The sequence below is a fragment of the Xenopus laevis genome, chromosome 2S (assembly GCF_017654675.1).
Source record: "Xenopus laevis strain J_2021 chromosome 2S, Xenopus_laevis_v10.1, whole genome shotgun sequence".
Classification (NCBI taxonomy): Eukaryota; Metazoa; Chordata; class Amphibia; order Anura; family Pipidae; genus Xenopus; species Xenopus laevis.
In genome coordinates, this window is record NC_054374.1 from 141750497 (window position 1) to 141772715 (window position 22219).

The 22219-nt window shown below is 40.8% G+C and overlaps 1 protein-coding gene across 1 annotated transcript in view; it reads left to right on the plus strand.

Moving 5' to 3' along the window:
* Window positions 1-281: 281 nt before the first annotated feature.
* Window positions 282-22219, plus strand: part of wdfy2.S (WD repeat and FYVE domain containing 2 S homeolog) — a 32548-nt gene continuing 10610 nt past the window's right edge. Inside the window, exons 1-2 of the mRNA XM_018250200.2 lie at window positions 282-757; window positions 19549-19616. Coding sequence (XP_018105689.1) covers window positions 621-757; window positions 19549-19616 — 205 coding nt within the window. The 5' untranslated portion in view covers window positions 282-620. The remainder of the gene's footprint in view (window positions 758-19548; window positions 19617-22219) is intronic.

Sequence of the window (22219 nt, forward strand, 5' to 3'; positions counted from 1 at the left end):
AAATCTGTTTGTTCTTTTGAAAAATGGATTTCAGTGCAGAATTCTGCTGGAGCAGCACTAACTGATGCATTTTGGAAAAAAAACATGTTTTTCCATGACAGTATCCCTTAAACTTTTAGCATGTTATACAATGGCTAATTCTGATCTTTGTTTTTTTAATATAGTTTTTTTCTGACTTTTTCTACACAGGCCCCCAGCCCTCACCAGTTTACTAAAGGATCCCAAGCCTATTCCTCAGTCCTAGTGGATAAGAGGAGTGAATATCAGGCCGAGCAGAGAAGGCCTTGCTGTACCACTGCCTTACACTGACTGGAGCTGTGGAGTTTGTGTGGATTGATTTTACCCAGTTTGTGAGTGGGATAATCCATTACCTCCCCTCCCTCGGGGTGATGATCGTTTGTCCCTCAATGCGTTCTCTGGCCTCCTCTTACAGCCAATGAGCGGGCGCCTTTTCCAGGAGGGGGTGTTCCCAGAAGTGACGCGTGCGCTCAGCTGCCGGAGGGGTTCTCAGTGCTGCGGATTGTGCATCATATGGGCAACAACGGGTCGTACTTATTGCATAGGCTGCAGCCAGACCCCGCCTCACGGTTACCCTGCTCCGGCAAAGCCCTGCTGCGGGGATGGCGGCGGAGATCCACCCCAAGCCCCTGACTCGCAAGCCCGTCCTGCTGAACAAGGTGGAGGGCTCGCAGGACGTGGTGAACATGGCAGTGATCGTGCCCAAGGAGGACGGGCTCATCAGTGTCTCCGAGGACAGGTGAGTCTCTGCAAAATGTGTCTCTGCTCTATGTATGGGTTGCTAGTATTCCAATGCAGTATTTCCCATGCATTGCTGCCAGTATTCCCCATGGAGGGGTGCCAGTGTTCCCCATGCAGGGGTGCCAGTGTTCCCCATGCAGGGGTGCCAGTGTTCCCCCATGCAGTGTTCCCCCATGCAGTATTCCCCCATGCAGTATTCCCCCATGCAGTGTTCCCCCATGCAGTGTTCCCCCATGCAGTATTCCCCCATGCAGTATTCCCCCATGCAGTATTCCCCCATGCAGTATTCCCCCATGCAGTATTCCCCCATGCAGTATTCCCCATGCAGTATTCCCCCATGCAGTATTCCCCCATGCAGTATTCCCCCATGCAGGGGTGCCAGTATTCCCCATGCAGTATTCCCCATGCAGTATTCCTCACGCAGGGGTGCCAGTATTCCTCACGCAGGGTGCCAGTATGTGCCCAAGAGTATCCATGCCTGTAGCATTGTGGGTAATGGTGTGCAGGAGTGGGACAGTGGCCAATGTGAGATGCGGTTTGTAGGCAGAGATAGTGACTGAATAAAGACAATGTTATTTTGTAATAATTCTCATCTCATCTCTGTTCTGTTCCTTTTCTATTAATGACATCTACCCTGGCATTCGTGATACCAGTGTCCTTGTATACCAGCCATTGCTTAAGTACAACTCCCAGCACCTTCTGATATATGCGAAGACAGGCAGGGGGCCCTGAAAGTTATAGTTGGACATCAGCTAAAGAGTCCTAAGCTGAAATGTCAAACAGTAGGACCCTACACTTTTCTCTTTGCCCAGGGACTTACCCCCCCATTGAAACAGTATTGTGCTGGTTACCTGGCAGATCCTGATTAATTAGTAAAGGAGCTTGGGTTGCAGTTCTGCCGCCTTGTAACTGTAGAACCCTGGCACGGGCTGTGTAGCAATGGGTTACTGTATAATTGATCAGGCCTGTTAACCTTTGTAGCTCAGCTACTGCTTCTGCAGTTTGTTATTGCTCATGCAGGATGCACTGATGGATGCTTGCTGTGATTCATGACTTTACCTTGAAATTAATTTCATCCTATAGGTGTGTAATGAGCCATAACTGCTCCACCACTAGCACTTTTGTATCCAGACTGTGTATCTATCTGCTATGTAAATATGGGCTCTGGCTACATAGTTACTATGTAGCCAGTATGAACCTGGCTACATAGTAACTAATTCATAAACCATAACACAGCTCCTGAACAGAGTAATAGTAGTATTGTATATTTAATGGGACATTGTGTTTTTGCTTTTAAATCACTCACAGTCAGGTAGCCATTGATATAATATATATATATATATATATATATATATATATATATATATATATATATATATATATATATATATATATATATATATATATATATCTATATATCTATATATATCTCATAATATATGGTGTCTGATCTAAATTTGGGCTAAAAAAAAATAGTTATCCCTTTAAAAAAATGGCATTTTTAATTGGGTATATTATAACTGAAGCAGCACTAAACATAACATTTAAAGGAGACGGAATACCATTTTACACTTGGGGTGCCAAAAGTTAGGCACCCCCAGGTGATTACTTTTACGTACCTGTCACTCCGGGCAGGTGCTTCTATCAGCAGAAAACTGCACCGGCCTGCAGTTCTTCTAGCGAGCACCACAGATCGATCCTCTTCCTGCTTCTTCGGTTTTCAAATTTCCCATGGCAGATGCATGCATAGTAATGCGAAGTACACGGCTTTTTCGTTAAAGTTTGGCTTTTTGCTGTACTGCGCCTGCGCCGCCGAGAGAAGACCCAAAGAAGCAGGAAGATGATCTCTCCATGGTGCTCGCTAGAAGAACCCCGGGCCGGTGCCATGTGTAAAATGGTATTTCCTTTAAAGACACATTCCCTTTACTTTTAGAGGACTATAGTAAGATTGCCAATACTTTTGTGACACTTATGTGCCCTCTTAATACATAGGGAAAAAATTGTCCCTTTAGGGTCAGAGCACACAGGCAGATTCAGGGAGATTAGTCGCCCGGCGACAAATCTCCGCTTCTTCGGGGCAACTAATCTCCCCGAACTGTCTCCCCTGCCTTCCCGCCGACCATGGCCGGAACTACGGGTAGGCAGAGTAGGCACGTGCCTGGGGCGCAAAGCTGGAGGGGAACCAGGCACGCACCTTCTCTGCATCTCCTATCCCCTAGTCCTGTCCCTGCTCTGGCCGATGTGTGCGATCTCTCTAGCGCATATCTTTGTTTTGTGCATGCGCACTTTATTTTTTTTGTGCATGTACACTCGTGTTTTTACGCGCATGCGCACAAGCGTATTGGGTGCTTTGCCCGGCCAGGCTGCCTAGGGTGCCTGCCTGCGTTGGCCCGGCACTGCCGCCGGATAAAATGAAAATTGCAAGTGGGATGGCACTCGGAGCGATTCGTTTTCAGAAATCGCCTGAAATTGCCTCACGAGGAAACTTGGGCGACTTCGGAAAACGAATCATGCCTTCCTGCGATTTACATTTTAGCCGGTGGGAAGGCAGGGGAGGCAGTTCGGTGAGATTAGTCTACTTGAAGAAAAGGAGATTTGTTGCTGGACGACTAATCTCCCCGAATCTGCCTGTGTGCCCTGACCCTCATGGTGCTTTGGCATGTGTGATTTTTAGGGATGCACCGAATCCACTATTTTGGATTCGGCCTAACCCCCGAATCCTTCGTGAAAGATTCGACAGAATACCGAACCGAATCCGAACCCTAATTTACATGTGCAAATTAGGGGTGGGAAGAGGAAAAATGTTTTACTTCCTTGTTTTCTGACAAAAAGTCACGTGATTTCCTCCCCCTAATTTGCATATGCAAATTAGGGTTCGGATTCGATTCGGCCTGGCAGAAGGATTTGGCCGAATCCGAATCCTGCTGAAAAAGGCAGAATCATGGCCGAATCTCGAACCGAATCCTGGATTCGGTGCATCCCTAGTGATTTTTAGTTACTCTGACAGCAGGGCCAAAATACCTTCATTTATCCCCACTGCTGCCACTTTGTGAATTACCGCAGGGGTGCTGACTTTTACCATCTACTGGCAGCCAGTTTGTGTGGGGATCCGAGTAGGGAGTGTAGCTGAGCAATAGGGAGACAGTTAAACATTAGACTTGTGTGTCAGTATATGGCATGCTGCCTAGTAAGTGTCGTAGTAAAAAGATTGTTTCCTCTGGCACAGAGATCCTTTTCATAAGACTTAACGTGGCATCTTGTCTGCTGATACTCTTCAGCCAGTGGAGTTAACACACCTGAACCTGGCAGTGCAGCTTTTCTTTTGCTTTTACAGCGTGTTATTGCTTTAGAACACCAGTAGCAAATGTGCCGTGGGTACCATGAGTTTAATGGCATTGATTCTAAAAAGGTGTATGGGTAAATGTCTTGGTGTGTGGGCACATAAAAACCATGTGTGACTTGTGAATTCTACAGAAGTCTGATCTCATCATTGCTGGTTAATCTAAAGGTGAAGGGGGTTAAACCTGAACTCCAACAATATGTAATTTTAAGTAACTTTCCAATATTCGTTAGTGACTTTTTTTTTTTAATGGTTCCAACGATATCAGGGGTTATAATAGGTATCTGTATATTTTCAGCAGTTCTGGTCCTGACACTATGTAGCAGAAGCCAGATGATTAACAGACCTGGAGAAGGACTCCTGCTAATTGTTTTAAAAGTCAGAACCAGACAATGAAAAGGGATTAACAAATACAGCTCTTAATTGAAATTCAATCACAAAAACAAATTTAAAGGTGACATTAAAACCAATAGGGGCCTGAAAAATAATCGTGGAAATTAGAAACTTTCTAAATATAATCAGTTAAAAATTCAGTTAAAAAAAGTACACCGACTGTGCATAATCCTACCTAGGCAATAATTGGAAGCGTAAACATGGCAATTTTATTTATGTATTTTCCTTTTCTGACTGTAATTAAAATTTATTTTCTTGTTTGTTGGAAATAAATAAAAACAGAAACTTGAAAAAAAAAAAAAAAAAATTCTGTAAGTAATAGTAAGTATACTCTTTAGTATTCCTGCTCAGCAATCTGCCTCTCTTTATACAGGAGTTGGAGTCAGATTTTGATTGACAGGTCAAATACATTGGCACGTACTCCTTGTCCCGAGACTATGTATTGTCTTTCTGTCTGTCTTTCAAAAGATGCTGAGAGGTTGATACTGAAGATTGGCTTATTATTTTAGAAACAGGACAAACATTTTAATTGATTATATTTAGATTTCTATCTATTATTTCCATGAAATTAAGTTTATATTGCTTTTTCTTTATAGTTTTCCAGCCCTGCTCCTTATCTCACTGTCTCCCGGGAAGGTTTAAGGTGAGGGCTTCACAAGTGTTTTGTGCAGTAGAAGAGCCAAATTTCTGGTTAAAGGAAAACTATACCCCCAAAATGAATACTTAAGCAACAGATAGTTTATATCAAATTGAATGACATATTAAAGAATCTTACCAAACTGGAATATATATTTACATAAATATTGCCCTTTTACATCTCTTGCCTTGAACCACCATTTCGTGACTGTATCTGTGCTGCCTCAGAGATCACCTGACCAGAAATACTACAACACTAACTGTAACAGGGAGAAGTGAGGAAGCAAAAGGCAGAACTCTGTCTGTTAATTGGCTCATGTGACCTTACATGTGGTTTGTATGTGTGCACCGTGAATCTTACGATCTCAGGGGGCGGCCCTTATTTTTTAAAATGGCAATTTTCTATTTATGATTACCCAATGGCACATACTACTAAAAAAGTATATTATTATGATAATGGTTCATTTACATGAAGCAGGGTTTTACAAATGAGCTGTTTTACTCAGTATCTTTTAATAGAGACCTACATTGTTTGGGGGGTATAGTTTTCCTTTAAGGAAACAAAACTGCACATTCAGCTTCTTAAAGGAACAGTGACATCAAAAAATAAAACTGTTTTAAAGTAATACAAATATAATGTAGTGTTGCCCTGCACTTTTAATACTGCTGTGTTTGCTTCAGAAACACTACTTTTGTTTATATAAATAAGCTGGTGTGTAACAATGGGGGCAGCCATTCAAAGGAGAAAAGGCTCCGGTTACACAGCAGATAAGCTCTGTAGAACATAGTGGTGTTATCTGTTATCCACTATTTAACCTGTGCCATATAGTCTTTTTTTCAGTTTCCACCATTGCTACACAGCAGCTTGTTTATATGAACTATAGTAGTGTTTCTGAAGCAAATACATCAGTTTTACCAGTGCAGGGCAACACTTCATGATATTTTCATTACTTTAAAACACTTTAATTTTTTGGTATTACTGTTCCTTTAAGTTGCGAGAAGTTTTTTGCCTCCCCTGGTAAAATGCCATATGAAGCACCTCATGGCAGAAATGCCCCTACTTCCAGCAAAGATGAGTCAGTTGGCTGATCTGATTGTTCAGTATCCATAGACTGTTACCCTCCCCTTCCTACTCTCTGACAATTACAAATATTACATGGGAATGACTGAGCACAGCATAATTCTTTTTTTCTATCATCACATTTTGTTCAACTTTAGGGAAAAACAGAAATCAACTGTCATCAAGTTCTAGTTCCTGTTTTAGACTTCTCTGCTTTTACTAGATCTCTGTATGGTGCCGCTATGTAAAGGCAAGTTGGAGTTCTACAAGAACGCGATTCCGGTTGGCTGGGGGTGTTAGAATTTGGAGAGCTCGACCTCCAGTCACATGCTTATATAAATAGGGTCCTTCCAGGTTATTGTAATCCCTGGCCAGAAATAAACCAGTTAGTAGTAGTGGAAGCAACAGCTGTAATGCTAGTGCTTTAGAGCTCAATTTTCATACATTTTCATACATTTAGGGGCAAATTCATCAAGGGTCAAATTTCGAGGGGTTAAATCCCTCGAAAATTCGACTAGGGAATAGAATCGAATAGGCAATTTGGGCGAATTTACGCGCTGGCGAATAGTCGAATTGGCGAATATTCGCCAGGCGAATAGGCGCTCGATCGAAGGATTTTCATTCGATCGAATGCCTTTTTATTCGATCAAAAACTTTGAAAACAAGCCTATGGGACTTTCCCATAGGCTTTTAAAGCAATTCGGTAGGTTTTAGGTGGCGAAGTAGGCAGTCAAAGTATTTTTAAAAGAGACAGTACTTCGACTATCGAATGGGCGAATAGTCGCATCGTTTTTTCGCTCGATCCAGTACTTCGACTGTCGAATGGCGAATAGTCGCAGCGTTTTTGCGCTCGACCTATTCGAATCATTCTACTCAGGCGAATTTACGCCAATTCGATAGTCGAGGAGCACAAAAATGCGTTGGCCCGGCACTGCCGCCGGATAAAATGAAAATTGCAAGTGGGATGGCACTCGGAGCGATTCGTTTTCAGAAATCGCCTGAAATTGCCTCACGAGGAAACTTGGGCGACTTCGGAAAACGAATCATGCCTTCCTGCGATTTACATTTTAGCCGGTGGGAAGGCAGGGGAGGCAGTTCGGTGAGATTAGTCTACTTGAAGAAAAGGAGATTTGTTGCTGGACGACTAATCTCCCCGAATCTGCCTGTGTGCCCTGACCCTCATGGTGCTTTGGCATGTGTGATTTTTAGGGATGCACCGAATCCACTATTTTGGATTCGGCCTAACCCCCGAATCCTTCGTGAAAGATTCGACAGAATACCGAACCGAATCCGAACCCTAATTTACATGTGCAAATTAGGGGTGGGAAGAGGAAAAATGTTTTACTTCCTTGTTTTCTGACAAAAAGTCACGTGATTTCCTCCCCCTAATTTGCATATGCAAATTAGGGTTCGGATTCGATTCGGCCTGGCAGAAGGATTTGGCCGAATCCTGCTGAAAAAGGCAGAATCATGGCCGAAAAACAGAAATCAACTGTCATCAAGTTCTAGTTCCTGTTTTAGACTTCTCTGCTTTTACTAGATCTCTGTATGGTGCCGCTATGTAAAGGCAAGTTGGAGTTCTACAAGAACGCGATTCCGGTTGGCTGGGGGTGTTAGAATTTGGAGAGCTCGACCTCCAGTCACATGCTTATATAAATAGGGTCCTTCCAGGTTATTGTAATCCCTGGCCAGAAATAAACCAGTTAGTAGTAGTGGAAGCAACAGCTGTAATGCTAGTGCTTTAGAGCTCAATTTTCATACATTTTCATACATTTAGGGGCAAATTCATCAAGGGTCAAATTTCGAGGGGTTAAATCCCTCGAAAATTCGACTAGGGAATAGAATCGAATAGGCAATTTGGGCGAATTTACGCGCTGGCGAATAGTCGAATTGGCGAATATTCGCCAGGCGAATAGGCGCTCGATCGAAGGATTTTCATTCGATCGAATGCCTTTTTATTCGATCAAAAACTTTGAAAACAAGCCTATGGGACTTTCCCATAGGCTTTTAAAGCAATTCGGTAGGTTTTAGGTGGCGAAGTAGGCAGTCAAAGTATTTTTAAAAGAGACAGTACTTCGACTATCGAATGGGCGAATAGTCGCAGCGTTTTTTCGCTCGATCCAGTACTTCGACTGTCGAATGGCGAATAGTCGCAGCGTTTTTGCGCTCGACCTATTCGAATCATTCTACTCAGGCGAATTTACGCCAATTCGATAGTCGAGGAGCACAAAAATTCGAAGTTTTTTTACTTCGAATCCTTCACTCGAAGTTAGTGAATCGGCCCCTTAGAATTTTAAAGGAATTGTTCAGTGTAAAAATAAAAACTGGGTAAATAGATAGGCTGTGTAAAATAAAGAATGTTTCTAATATAGTTAATTGGCCAAAAATGTAATGTATAAAGGCTGGAGTGATTTGATGTATAACATGTCAGTCAGACACTACTCACTTCTGCTTTTCAGCTCTCTTGGTTTACACCAGTGATCCCCAACCAGTAGCTCGTGAGCAACATGTTGCTCTCCAACCCCTTGGATGTTGCTCCCAGTGGCCTCATAGCAGGTGATTATTTTTGAATTCCAGGCTTGGAGGCAAGTCTTGGCGCTATAAAAAACAGATTTACAACCAAACAGAGCCTCAATGTAGATTGACAATCCACATAGGGGCTACCAAATGGCCAATCACAACACTTATTTGGAACCCCAAGAACATTTTTCAAGCTTGTGTTGCTCCCCAACTCCTTTTTCTTCTGAATGTTGCTCACGGGTTCAAAAGGTTTGGGATCTCTGGTTTACACTGACTGGTTACCCTGGCTACCAGGCAGTAACCAATCAGAGACTTGAGGGGGGGCCACATGGGTCATATCTGTTGCTTTTGAATCTGAGCTGAATGCTGAGGGTCAATTACAAACTCACTGAACAGAAATGTACCATGTGACCCCCCTTCAAGTCGCTGACTAACTCAGAGTTATAGAGCTGAAAAGCAGGAAGTTGGATTCTGGCTGTTTTATTAGCCATCTGTTCACTCCAGCCTTTATACATTACATTTCTGGCTAACTAACTATATTAGAAACATTTTTTATTTTGCACAGCCTATCTGTTTACACAGTTTTTATTTTCACACTGAACTATTCCTTTAATGTTTTATTATTGAAGTGGCAACTAATAAATTTGGTTATAACTAATGTAAAAGGAGCTCATATCTGTTAATGAGTACAGGTATGGGACCTGTTATCCAGAATGTTCAGAATCTGGGGCTTTCTGGATAATGGATCTTTCCATAATTTGGATCTTCATACCTTTAAGTGTACTAGAAATCAAGTGACAATTAAATAATCCCAATAGGCTGGTTTTGCTTCCAATACAGATTAATGATATCTTAGTTTGGATCAAGTACAAGGTACTGTTTTATTACTATAGGTATGGTACCTCTTATCCAGAATGCTCGGGACCAGGGGTTTTCAGGATAAGGGGTCTTTCTGTAATTTGGATCTTCATAGCATAAGACTACTAAAAAATCATGTAAACATTAAATAAACCCAATAGGCTGGTTTTGCTTCCAATAAGGATTGATTATATTTTAGTTGGGATCAAGTACAAGCTACTGTTTTATTATTACAGAGAAAAAAGGAAATCATTTTCAAAAATCTGGATTATTTGGATAAAATGGAGTCTATGCGAGACGCCTATTCCGTAATTCTGAGCTTTTTGGATCTTCATACCATAAGTCTACTAGAAAATCACGTAGACATTAAATAAACCCAATAGGCTGGTTTTGCTTCCAGTACAGATTAATCATATATCTTAATGATATCTTAGTTGGGATCAAGTACAAGGTACTGTTTTATTACTACAGGTATAGTACCTGTTATCCAGAATGCTCGGGACCAGGGGTTTTCCGGATAAGGGGTCTTTCTGTAATTTGGATCTTCATACCATAAGACTACTAAAAAATCATGTAAACATTAAATAAACCCAATAGGCTGGTTTTGCTTCCAATAAGGATTAATTATATTTTAGTTAGGATCAAGTACAAGTTACTGTTTTATTATTACAGAGAATAATTTAAAAAAATCTGGATTATTTGCATAAAATGGAGTCTATGTGAGACGCCTATTCCATAATTCGGAGCTTTCTGGATAACTTTTCCGGATAATGGAACCCATACCTGTACAGAGAAAAAGAAAATCTTTATTTGGATAAAGTGGAGTCCATGGGAGATGGCCTTTCCGTAATTCGGAGCTGTCTGGATAATGGGTTTCCGGGTAATGGATCCTATACCTGTACAAGAAATGCATTAGAAAACTTAAAATCAGTTGCCAGTTTTTATTAGTTGGGTTTTGGCAGTGAACACCAGTGATGCTCAACTGGAAGCCCCTTTTTTGTTTAGATGGGGCCCCTATATAATAAGGGACCCACGTGGAAGCCATTGTCTGCTGTGTTTTCTGGCACACAAATACATGCCATGTGCAGAGTAAGTCACATTGCCATATTTAATAAAAAATCTAATTGAGGATTGATTCCAAATGTAATTTCAAGGGCCCATTACTCACGGGTGTTTGTTCCTGCACCATTTATTCTTCATATATTCCACCACTGGGGACTGCAGGAATATCAAGTTGTGTTGCAGGGGAGCAGCCCTGTGTGCTTTTTTACACGATCCGAGAAGTGGACTGTACGGTGGCCTGAGTGGCATGAAGAGCGGTCGACAATCGATATATTCCCAACCTGTTAAAGGGGTGGTTCACCTTTAAGGTAACTTTTATTATGTTATAGAACAGCCAATTCTAAGCAACTTTTCCATTGGTCTTCATTATTTATTTTTTTATAGTTATTTGCCTTTTTCTTCTGACTCTTTGCAGCTTTCAAATGGGCGTCGCTGACAAATGCCCTGTAAAGCTACAAATGTATTGTTATTGTTACTTTTTATTACAGATCTTTCTGATCGGGCCTCTCCTATTCATATTCCAGTCTCTTATTCAAATCAGTGCATGGTTGCTAGGGTAATTTGGACCCTAGTTACTAGATTGCTGAAGATGCAAATTGAAGAGCCGCTGCATAAAAAGCTAAATAACTGAAAAACCTTCAATAATAAAAAATGAAAACCAAATGCAAATTGTCTCAGATATCACTCTCTACATCATTCTAAAAGTTATCTCAAAGGTGAACCACCCCTTTAAATATATAAATGCCAACTAAGCCTCTTACATGCTTTATGTGTTCAGGCCTGTCAACTGTTCTGTACTTTCAGGAATCACCCGTATAACATATAACAGGGGGATGTAACAAGCAGGGTGTGGTCTGGAATTAATTGGGCAGGGCCAGGAATCATTTATATTTATGTCTGGGAAAACTGAATCTCTGCCTTTTATTATGCATTTTAAATATATGAATATTAGTTGTAGCTTGTAAATAGCTATAAATGTGTATAAGACCACTGGCCGCACAGAAACCTATTTGTAATCAGATACAATTATCAGATACTAATCTAATCTACTGATCCCATGGTAAGAAATGGTAATGTACAGCTAGGGCAGTGCTTCTGTCTTATGCCCTATATTTGTTTTACTGTGTAAACCTCATATGGTTCCTAAATGGGAGCCCTTACTTAAATAAATACAGTTATTCTTTTGGGGATTTTCAATGTGAAGCAGAGACAGAGATTAGAATAAGAATATATTTGCACCCCAAGGTGCCCAATATAATGCTGCTATTGGGAGTTCAAAGTGGCATTGAGGCTTCTGCTTAGTAGTAGTAGTAGTGCACTATTGCATTAGCCATTCCTCCCAACATTTTGGAAATAAAAAGATTTGCCTTGCTCTGCATGGTGATATTTTTGTCCATGCCCATTTTTGAAGCCACACCCCCTGATTGCCATGTTCATTATACAAAATTTGGAAAGTTTGAACACATTTCTGTGTTTTTTTATGTGTTATTACAGTTTTGCTAATGAAGGTGAATTGCCCTTTAAGCTGCAAGTCATAGTTTTCCGGAGACCTCCTTATCTTCGTTTGTTACAATTGTTTCTTTGCTTATCTAAAATAGTTACAATTGTTACTTTGCTTATTTGAAATTGTAACAAATGTATCGAGGTGCAGCTGCTACGTAGTCTGGGCAGTCTGCCAAAAGCCAGACAGTATCTTTTTCTGGCTGTTCAGTGCAGGAGATCATAGAGAAAGTGGGACATTTCAGTAACAATCCAGGACTGTGGGTTGAGCTGTCAAATTCGGGACTGTCCTGTGAAAAACGTGACAGTTGGGAGGTTTTTGATATTAGCCACTGACATAGAGTAGTTTGGGAAGCTGCAGCAGCACATTCTGCTTTCACCGAAAAGGACACGTGTACGTGGGCTTTTAACTATTTCCCTCCTTACTATATTACAAGGTTACTTTCACTGAAAGGTAGGGATGCACCGAATCCACTATTTTGGAGATTCGGCCGACCCCCGAATCCTTCATGAAAGATTCGGCCGAGTACCGAACCGAATCCAAATCCTAATTTGCATATTCAAATTAGGGGTGGGAAGGGAAAAACTTTTTTTTACTTCCTTGTTTTGTGACAAAAAGTCACGTCATTTCCCTCCCTGCCCCTAATTTGCATATGCAAATTAGGATTTGGTTCGGCCGGGCAGAAGGATTCGGCCGAATCCGAATCCTGCTGAAAAAGGCCTAATCCCAAACCGAATCCTGGATTTGGTGCATCCCTACTGAAATGCCACTGCTTTCAAATGCTTCGTCAGACAGGCTGTATCTTTCAGCTGTAGGAAAGGCCGGCAGAAAGCACAGCCCTGCAAAAAAAATGAGAAGTGCCTTATTTTCGGCTTGTGTATAGTGCGGGGTCGTGGCTGTACGGCAGTGGCTTTTTTTAGGTCCAGTACAGCGGAAAGCATTGTGACTCGAAGAGGTCCACTTATCAACATTCGACATTTTTGAGTTTTTTATTGTAATTTATTAAAAGGTTCAAATATGAAAAAAACTTTTGAAAATAATACTTGTTTTCACATGCAAAAGCTAGTTTTTTTGTGGTTTTTGCACATTTTTACACTTTGAGTAATTTTTTTTCAAAAACGCATATTTTTACAGAAAAATTTGATAAATAAAAAAAATATTAACTTGAATGTTCGTAAATAAGCCTCTAAGCGTGATTTGGGTGCTTCTGTTGTACAGACTCTGACAGCTGTAGCTTGGAATGTCTGGAATGAGCACATTTTTTTTTACCTTGTCTATCATCTGAAGAACCCATTTTAGCTGTTCCTTATATATTCTGCCATCTATAGTCTGTTTCTTTGTTCCTGTGTGTATTGGGTTACCTTTGTACTTCTCGTTAGGAGCTGGTGTCCAGAAGAACTTTCTGCTAGGGATGGTGCTGAACTGCAACACCTCCGCAACTACTGACATCTTCTTTTGGGAGGTCACTGGGTCCAATTTTGCATTGAGCAGAACATATTCTAAACCAGAATTGTACTCGCAAGGAACATGGCTATTCTGATAGAACTCACCCCGCTGTTTTTTGTAAGTAGGGCAGATCTCAAGGAAGTGAGTGGCATTTTCCCTACTTAATTTCCTGCTAAAAGAAGGGGACTTGTAAACAAACCTCTGATAAATATATACACTTGTATGGGACCTGTTATCCAGAATCTGTGGGACCTGAGGGATAAGGGATCTTTCTATAATGTGCATCTTCATAGGTTACGTTTACTAAAAAATCATAAACATTAAAGAGGTGGTTCACCTTTAAGTAAACTTTTAGTATGTAATAGAATGGCCATTCGTCTTCGTTATTTATTTTTTATAGTTTTTAAATCATTTGCCTTCTTCGGATTCTTTCCAGATTTCAAATCTAAAAACAAATGCTACAAAGGCCTTTCCTATTCATATTCCAGTCTCTTATTCAAATTAATACATGGTTGCTAGGGTAATTTGGACCATAGCAACTAGATGGGGAAATTGCAAATGGGAGAATTGCTAAATAAAAAGCTAAATAACTTCAAAATGACATAATAGCAAATCAAAACTCAGTTGCAAATTGTCACAGAATATCACTCTCTATTTCATACTAAATTTTAATTTAAAGGGGAACAACAATCTATCATCTATCTGTCTATATATCTGTCTATATAGAAATGATTAATTTAATCATGCACTAGAAACTGACAACGTATCCGCATAGTGTTTATAAATTAATTTCAGTTAAACCACAGATAAGAGCTCAAAAGAAATCTCACACATGAATCTATTGCTGCTCCTGATTAAACATGGCTTCTCATTTTACACTGGGTACTAACAATGTGACCATTCAGAATACTTGGAGTTTGATGCAGCTAATCTGTGCCACCGGCCACCACTATGTAATTAGAAGCAGGCCGCTGGAATAAAAAGGCATTTGTGTGACTAGGGTAAACTGTTATTTTTTTATTTTATTGCCTATAATTATGAAATGAAGCACAGTTTGGTAAGGCAAGGGACATACGTTTGCATTTGTATATGAGATGCTCTCCGTGCAAATCTCCTTTTAATGGGATATTTCCCAAAGCAGACATCATATGGAGCATGTGTGTTTGGCATTCAGTGGCTTCAGGAGGGCCATTGCATATGACATCAAATGCAGGGATGAATCCGAGTTTAATGCTTGAAGTCACATCCAGTTCCCAGTGAAAATGTTTGGTGGCACACGTAGCAGGGATCTCCTGAATTGATCTTCAAGGATAAGAGCTCTGCATTTCAAGTTCATAGAGGCCCCAACAGTCCAATAAATAGTGACTGTCTATGGCATCCTACAGCGGCCTCTCTGGTGTTTGCCACAATGTACAGATTGCCATTCCAGCCCTGGTGTCCTGCTTGGCATTGGTTGTGCAGAGTTCACACACACACACACACATGCACAAAAACAGCATTGAAAGCAGAATAAGGCACTATCACAGGCGGATAGAAACAAGTGATGTTCATAAATAAATTCTGTTTAGTCACTGACCCCAGCAACCATAGGCAGGGCCGCCATCAGGGGGGGACAGGGGGGAGAGTTGTAGGGGGCCCTGAGGGTAAGGGGGGCCCGGCCACACTTACTTGATTAGCCGGGCCCCCCTTCTTTCTGAGAGCTGCTGACTTCGGGAAAGCATGGACTTTAAGGGGCCCTGGCCACCAATTTTCTTATAATGTGTGTGGGGTCCTAGCCACCAATATTTTTTAATGGGGGGGCCCTGGCCACAAATGTTTTTTTATGGGGGGCCCTGACCACCAATATCTTTTTATTTTTTATTAACATGTGGGAACCCTAGCCACCAATATTTTTTTGTTTTTTTACTGTGTGGTGGGGGGCGTACCTGTTGGGGGGGGTGGACCTGTAGGTTGGGCTTGCGGTGGGCGCAGCCGAGGGGGCCCAGGAAATTTTGTCATATGGGGCTCTGCTATTTCTGGTGGCGGTCCTGACCATAGGGCACAGAACTGTAAACTAGAATAGCTAAGGCCAGTTTGAAAGTTGGTAAACTTTCTCTTTAACATTCATATCTTTCATGGTGAAAGTGTCTTATCCCAGTGTTATTATCCCTCCTTTCTTTAGCCTTTTCCAAACGTGTGTGTGTATGGGATACAAATTGCAGCACTAAGTAACAGTGGGTAGGGGGGAATGCTCTCAAGGACTTGACCACCACACATTATAGATCCCATGCTCTGCCTTCCATTGACAGCAGTGAAGAAAAGCGCTTTGCCTAGCAACGTGTTAGGAAAACAAACGGCTTCATTGAACTCCTGCAGGGAGCTCATTGCAGCATTGACTGGTACAAGCTGGCACAAGGTGCAGAGACAGCTCACAAGAGGCCAGATTGTGTGTTCACTATGCACTAGTCACCTTTGCACTGTGTACATGCTAGTATACGTGCCGCCAACCCTTGTCCTTCTGCATGTGGTGAGATCAAAACTACATACAGTGCAACTGATTGCAATTCACTGTAGGGTGCAAAGAGTTGTGCATTTTGGTGCAACGTGCAGGGCAAAAAAAGAAGGCATTGTTTGTAAATGAGCCCTTTTTATGTTTTAGGGTAAAGACACATGGAGCTCCCAGTAGCAGCTACTTGCTGTGGCTTCAAAATGCCAAAAATACACTGCCATAGACAATACTGAGAATTGCCTCTGCTAAAACAAACATTGTGTCTTATTAAAGCCAATTATCACTGTTGTCTATTTTGTGGCTGCTACTAGTAGCTCTTCGCAGACATGAACTACTTTTTGCTTTGGGAAATCCTTAGTGATGAAATGGCAGCAGGTCACAATGGGGAGACTTGGATGTGAATGTCCTTTATGTATTGCAAAGGATACAGAAAATATAGTTTCATGCTGGGTATTGGGTCTGCTGTTTCTAGATCTTCAAGATTAAGGGGCTAAATTATCAATGTTCGATTTGTAGGTTTGCATAAACTCCAGACACTATTCCTTTTTTGACCCTTTTGTGCAGGCAAGGGTGCTGCTGCCATTAGGCAAGTTGAGAACCTCACCTCAGGCTGCAGCAGCCCGCAAGTTAATGGGGAGGCAAAAAGCTGCTCATGGTAACTTCAAGAGCCAAAATTGTAATTTCAGCTCTACTAGTGATGCATGCCCCAATTGCCCCACTCCGACACTCTGAAAGGTAAGCTCTGGTTGCATGGTGGGACCTCCAATAGGCCTCATCAAAACGCCAAGGGCCCCTGGGACACCCCTATGTGCTGGATTAACATTTTAAAATGAATAAGGCTCCCTATACTTATACCTGTTGCTCAACACTGTTGATGCTACTCATGGGTAGGCTTGCACCTGACCGGTAAACATAATGTTCGATGGCATTGTTATTAAAAGGGAAGAGACATAAAGATATAGGAAGGCAGTTACTATTTTCTGGAAAAGGTGGCAACCAAATTCATGTAATTCAGGGTATAAACTTAGGATAAGTACATTTACATTTATAGTATCAAATTTGGGGGTATAAAATTGAGCGGTATGCCAAGGGGTTGGAGGCAGAAAAACTAAGAATCAAGTTACTTTCTGTAGTAGAGAAGTTTTCTCCTCCAGTTATGAGGTTCTGCCAATGATCGTCTTCTGTAAAGGTACATTAACCGAGTTCTTAATGGTTTCCTGTGACCCAAATTAATTTGGAATCTTTATTTCCCTGCAAACCTGCTTCACGAGAGGATGAACAATGAGCTATTAGAAACTTAGAGTCAGGAACTAGTAGTTCTGTTTAAGGTATTGTGTTAGGGGGTTTCACATGCTATTTTTTTGCTGTATTTGTATGGATAGATTGTAAGCCCCTGGGCACAAAGGTAACATAGTACAAAGCTTTATTCTCATGTTTATCTCTTGCTTTAGGGTCTTGATGCACTTGTAATACTTATGTTTAATCAGCAGCATAAGACGGGAATTTGTTTGTGATCTGTATAATGTCTTTTCTATCCAGTGGCTGGAATTTAGTCCCACAACAGGTGACCTATCTGTCCACTTTCTTTTTAGACATTTTTTTTTTCAGTTTTAGGCTCAACAATTTTTTAGTTCTCCCATTGTGTCAGTCATAGAGCTATAGTTGCAACAATAGCTAGCAAAACAGAACAAATACAGATTCACCACAAATCTGACCTTTAGACTGGACCCTAGGGCACTTAGCCACTCACACAAGGGGTGACTTAGTCCATTTATAATGGTTTGAATTCTTATTTGCTGTCCTGTTTATACCTGTACCTGGAAGAACAGCTTAGGACCAATGAGGATGAGACTTTGGGCTGCTCATTTCTGTGCAGCCCTGCATATTCAGAATGACTGATAACCATGGTTTTAAATGTCTCTCATCTGCTTCCTTTTGAGTGGGGCCCAGTTAAATGTTAAATATAAATCACAAAGACAGTCTTGTTTCCAAAATAAGTCTGAAAACCACTGCTGTAGAACCTAGGTGCTCTACCTATATCAGAGACGGTCCAAGAGGGTTCTAAACCTAAGGTAATGTTTCAGAAATAGACTGTTCAAATATAGTGAGGTGATGTTGGGGTTGGACAAAACACTCCCCTGAAGGAGGGATTAAATATAGTTCTTAAGTGGCTTGTCTATTCCAAAGAAGATAAAGCAAGTTTCACAGGTACCTGAATCAGCTGCTCCTTGTACTGTTTTAAGTTGAGGGTGCTCCCTCCAACATCCTCCTCCTCCTACACAGAAAAATAGTGGAAAACCTAGGTAGGAAGTCAACTTTCAATTTAAAGGAACACCATAAAATGAAAGTGTATCAAAGTAATTAAAATATGATATACTGTTGTCCTACACAGCAGATAACACAGGTATTGGACAGACCTTATCTGTTATCTGCTATGTAACCTGCGCCCTTTATCCTTTTATTTCCAGCTTGAATGGCTGCCCCTATGGCTACACAGAAGATTGTTTATAAAAACTATGATAGTGTTTCTGAAGCAAACACACGGCTTTTGCAAGTGCTTGCTAACAGTATATTATATGTTAATTACTTAAAAACAATTTCATTTTTTGATGTTTTGATTACTGTTCCTTCAAAATCTATGGCATAACATGCTTAAGCGCCACTCACTGGGTTTGAAAGCACAGGCTCCAGCTGCTGACTACAGACCAGTTTCACACTTGTTGAGGCTCATCCGTGATGTATCGGGTTTTCTGATCAGCGTGGGCAATGTGGTTTTACACAGCAGCGTATTTTAGTGCAGAGGAACCCCCTTACTTGCAAAACAAATTCTGCACAAAGTTGTATATCAGAGGGAGTGTCAAGTCTGGCTCCACTGACCTGTTCTGTTCCAGTGAAAGGCTTTTTGAAAGTTGGCTTTAAAGAAATAATGTACATACTTTAACATAACCATTTGGTATTAATAGTCACCACGTGGTTCCATGCCCATTTAATAAAAAAAACCCTCGTCCTGTGCCCTTTTGTCTTTATACAGCTATGAACCTCCCCCACGAACTCTGAAGGAAAACACAGCCTCATGCCTTTATAGCCACATTTCAAATGCCAAAAAATTAAAAAAAATTCTATTCAATTTTTTTTTTACTATAAAATCCGAATTTTTAGTGGAAAATAACTCACATTTTTCTGAATTTTTTAAACCCAAGGGTGTTAAAAGTCAGAATAATAAAGTACTTCAACTCAGAGCTTGCCGAGTTCATGTAGAATGTCAATGGAGAACTCCGATTTTATAGTTTTTTTCTCTACACAGGAACTTTTCTGGAAAATGTATTGATAAATAAGGGGAAAAATCTGTGAGGATTTGGTCGAACTATTTTACCAAAAATTATCAAAAAATTTCGGATCTTGATAAATTACCCCCTTTGAGTTGTATTTGATTATAATTTGAGTATAAACTCAATGATGGAATATTTTTTGTGATTGTGTTTCAGAACAGTGCGAGTTTGGATGAAGAGGGACAGTGGGCAGTTCTGGCCGAGTATTTACCATGCAATGCCAGGTGAGTGTTGCCTTTGTCCTCGCCGGCATGTTTTAAATCAAGCCAAGCCTTTTCTGTTTTCTGGGATTGCCTTCTAATAATGTTAAAAAAGTGGGTGTAAAAATAAAACAAAAAATAATTTGTTAGTTAAAAGTTTTCAATGGTATTTACCATTATATGTAATGCAGTATTTGTGTGTCAGAACCAGCAGTGCAGGGAATAACAATGGATACCACTTTCAATTGCACTTTCAATTACAGATAACTTTAAAACCAAAGAAAAATGTTGAACGCATTACTTACTATACTGGGAAGCTGCTTGAAATTACATTTTCTTTCATTAGAAAAAAAAAAAAAATTGATTTCCTCCCCTCACACTTATGTGCTTAACAAGAGAACCTCAACGCTCACTCATTATGCACATGATGTTACACACATTCAGAGAATCAGCAAGCTACTTTAATTTGCAAGCACCCTTTTGGTGTGGGTGGCATAGAGCTGGCAGGGGGCAAATTTTCTATTAGCCCACTCCTCCGGGGGTGCAAGCAAACACTTTTGCTCAAATAGTTGCCCTTTAAGAAGAGTTGGACATTTCGAGATGGAGCACAGATGAATTTACATGACTGTGATGCTTTATTTGCTATTTAGAGTGCTGTTTTGTTGTTTCCCTGTAACATTCATTGTGTATTAGGAATACAAAAATGAAGACAAAGATTGCAAATATTCTTGTTATGGGTGCCCATATGATGAAACTTTGGCACATAATAAGTTATGAAAAATTTCAGCTTCCAAGAAAAAGAGATAAAGGTATGATACCTGTTATCCAGAATGCTCAGGACCTGGAGTTTTCCAGATAACGGACCTTTCCGTAATTTGGATCTTCATACCGTAAACATGAAATAAATCCTATAGGCTGGTTTTGCGTCCAATAAGGATTAATTATATCTTAGTTTGGATCAAGTACAAGGCACTGTTTTATTATGACAGAGAAAAAGGGAATCATTTGGGAGATGGCCTTTCCGTAATTAAGAGCTTTCTGGATAACAGGTTTTCAGATAACAGATCCAATACCTGTATACAGAAATGGATAAGTGGTATAAGTGGGGTATATCTGTAGGATTGCATTTCACTTAGAATGGACAGAAGATTATCCTAAACTGAATTTAGGAGAACTCAACCCCCCCCCCCCACTAATAAAAACCCCTACCCAGTACCCTACATAGTCACGTCCATGCCCCCCCCCACAATGGTGATAACACCTATAAGTGCCCCTAATCCTTTACCCGCCTATAGGTGCAGAGTAAGCGAAACTCATGGGTGCCATCTTTTAGCTCTTTGGATTTCTTTGGGAAGTGAGCAGAATTAGAGTATTTATAGGTGTTATCACCTATGCGGGGGAGGGGGGGACTATGTAGGGTACTGGGTAGGGTTTTTTGTTAGTGGGGGGTTGAGTTCTCCTTTAAGGGTGAATTAAGGGGCATGCTGGGAATAGGTATGGTGGTGGAATCCAGGAAAGCAATGAGTAACACAATTCCACACTCTAATGTGGGTTGAGTAAGAGAGTATCAGTATAGTGTGACTTCTACACCAAAAGCTTGAGGGATTGCACATTTGGTTACATTGGTTCCAGTAATGGAGATGGAGCCTCCTCCTCTCTTTGGGATAAAACAACGAGCAGGTCCCAAGGATACTGTTTAGGTTTAAAGGACAGTAGGATGAAGAATAAATGTTTGCCTGAAAATAATGTATAGTATAAGGTTGGGGTGAAATGATTTGCTTATCTTTTGAATATGTTTGTGGCTTATGTGCGGGGAGCCTCCAAACATAGGCTGTTGCTGCTCCACATCAACCCACTGTTTTAAGATTCGGAAGGAAAGGTGCAGTTTTCCCAAGTCGATTATGCCATTTCCATGGTCCCTGGCAGCTCCTTCACTCTAACATCTTGGCATTTAAGAGCATTTAAAGAGATAAGTTGACTGTGTACACCAATTGAGATACTTTGGGAAGCCAATGAGAAGGAAGGTGACCACAAAAACAAAACTCTACAATACAGAATAATTTCTCGTATGAGGAATGTTTAATTTTGGAACCTTGCATGATCTGGAATGGTTGCTGAAAGGCTTCATTGTTTACAGCTTCCCTTTCCTTCCCCATTAAAATCATTTTTTTGTTTTCTATTACCTGTGATAATGGGTTTGGCCATTGTAATTATAGTTCCCTTCACACTGTACTCCTTTTTGCCCGATGTTATGACTTACCACATAAATCAGTGTTTTCCAGCCAACATTTCTTTCTCAACGTCAAACAAAGACTGTGCCATTATTTGTGTTGCGGAGGAAATAAAGACTGATTCTTCTCCGGGATATAGAGAACATCTGTGCACTGGGGGGCAGTTATTACTGTAAACATAAAGCTAGTGACAGCCGATCACTGACGCACAATAATGGGATTTCCATATAACCAAAATGATTGTATTGTGTAACCCAAACAGGTATCATCAGAAAAGCTCTGTAAACTCTGGGACACAAGCTCAAAGGTTTATGGGCACCAACTCATAAAAGTAAACAGGATCCTCAGGTTTTGCATACAGAATGTGCAGTGTTTACATAATAAAAGACTGCCTGT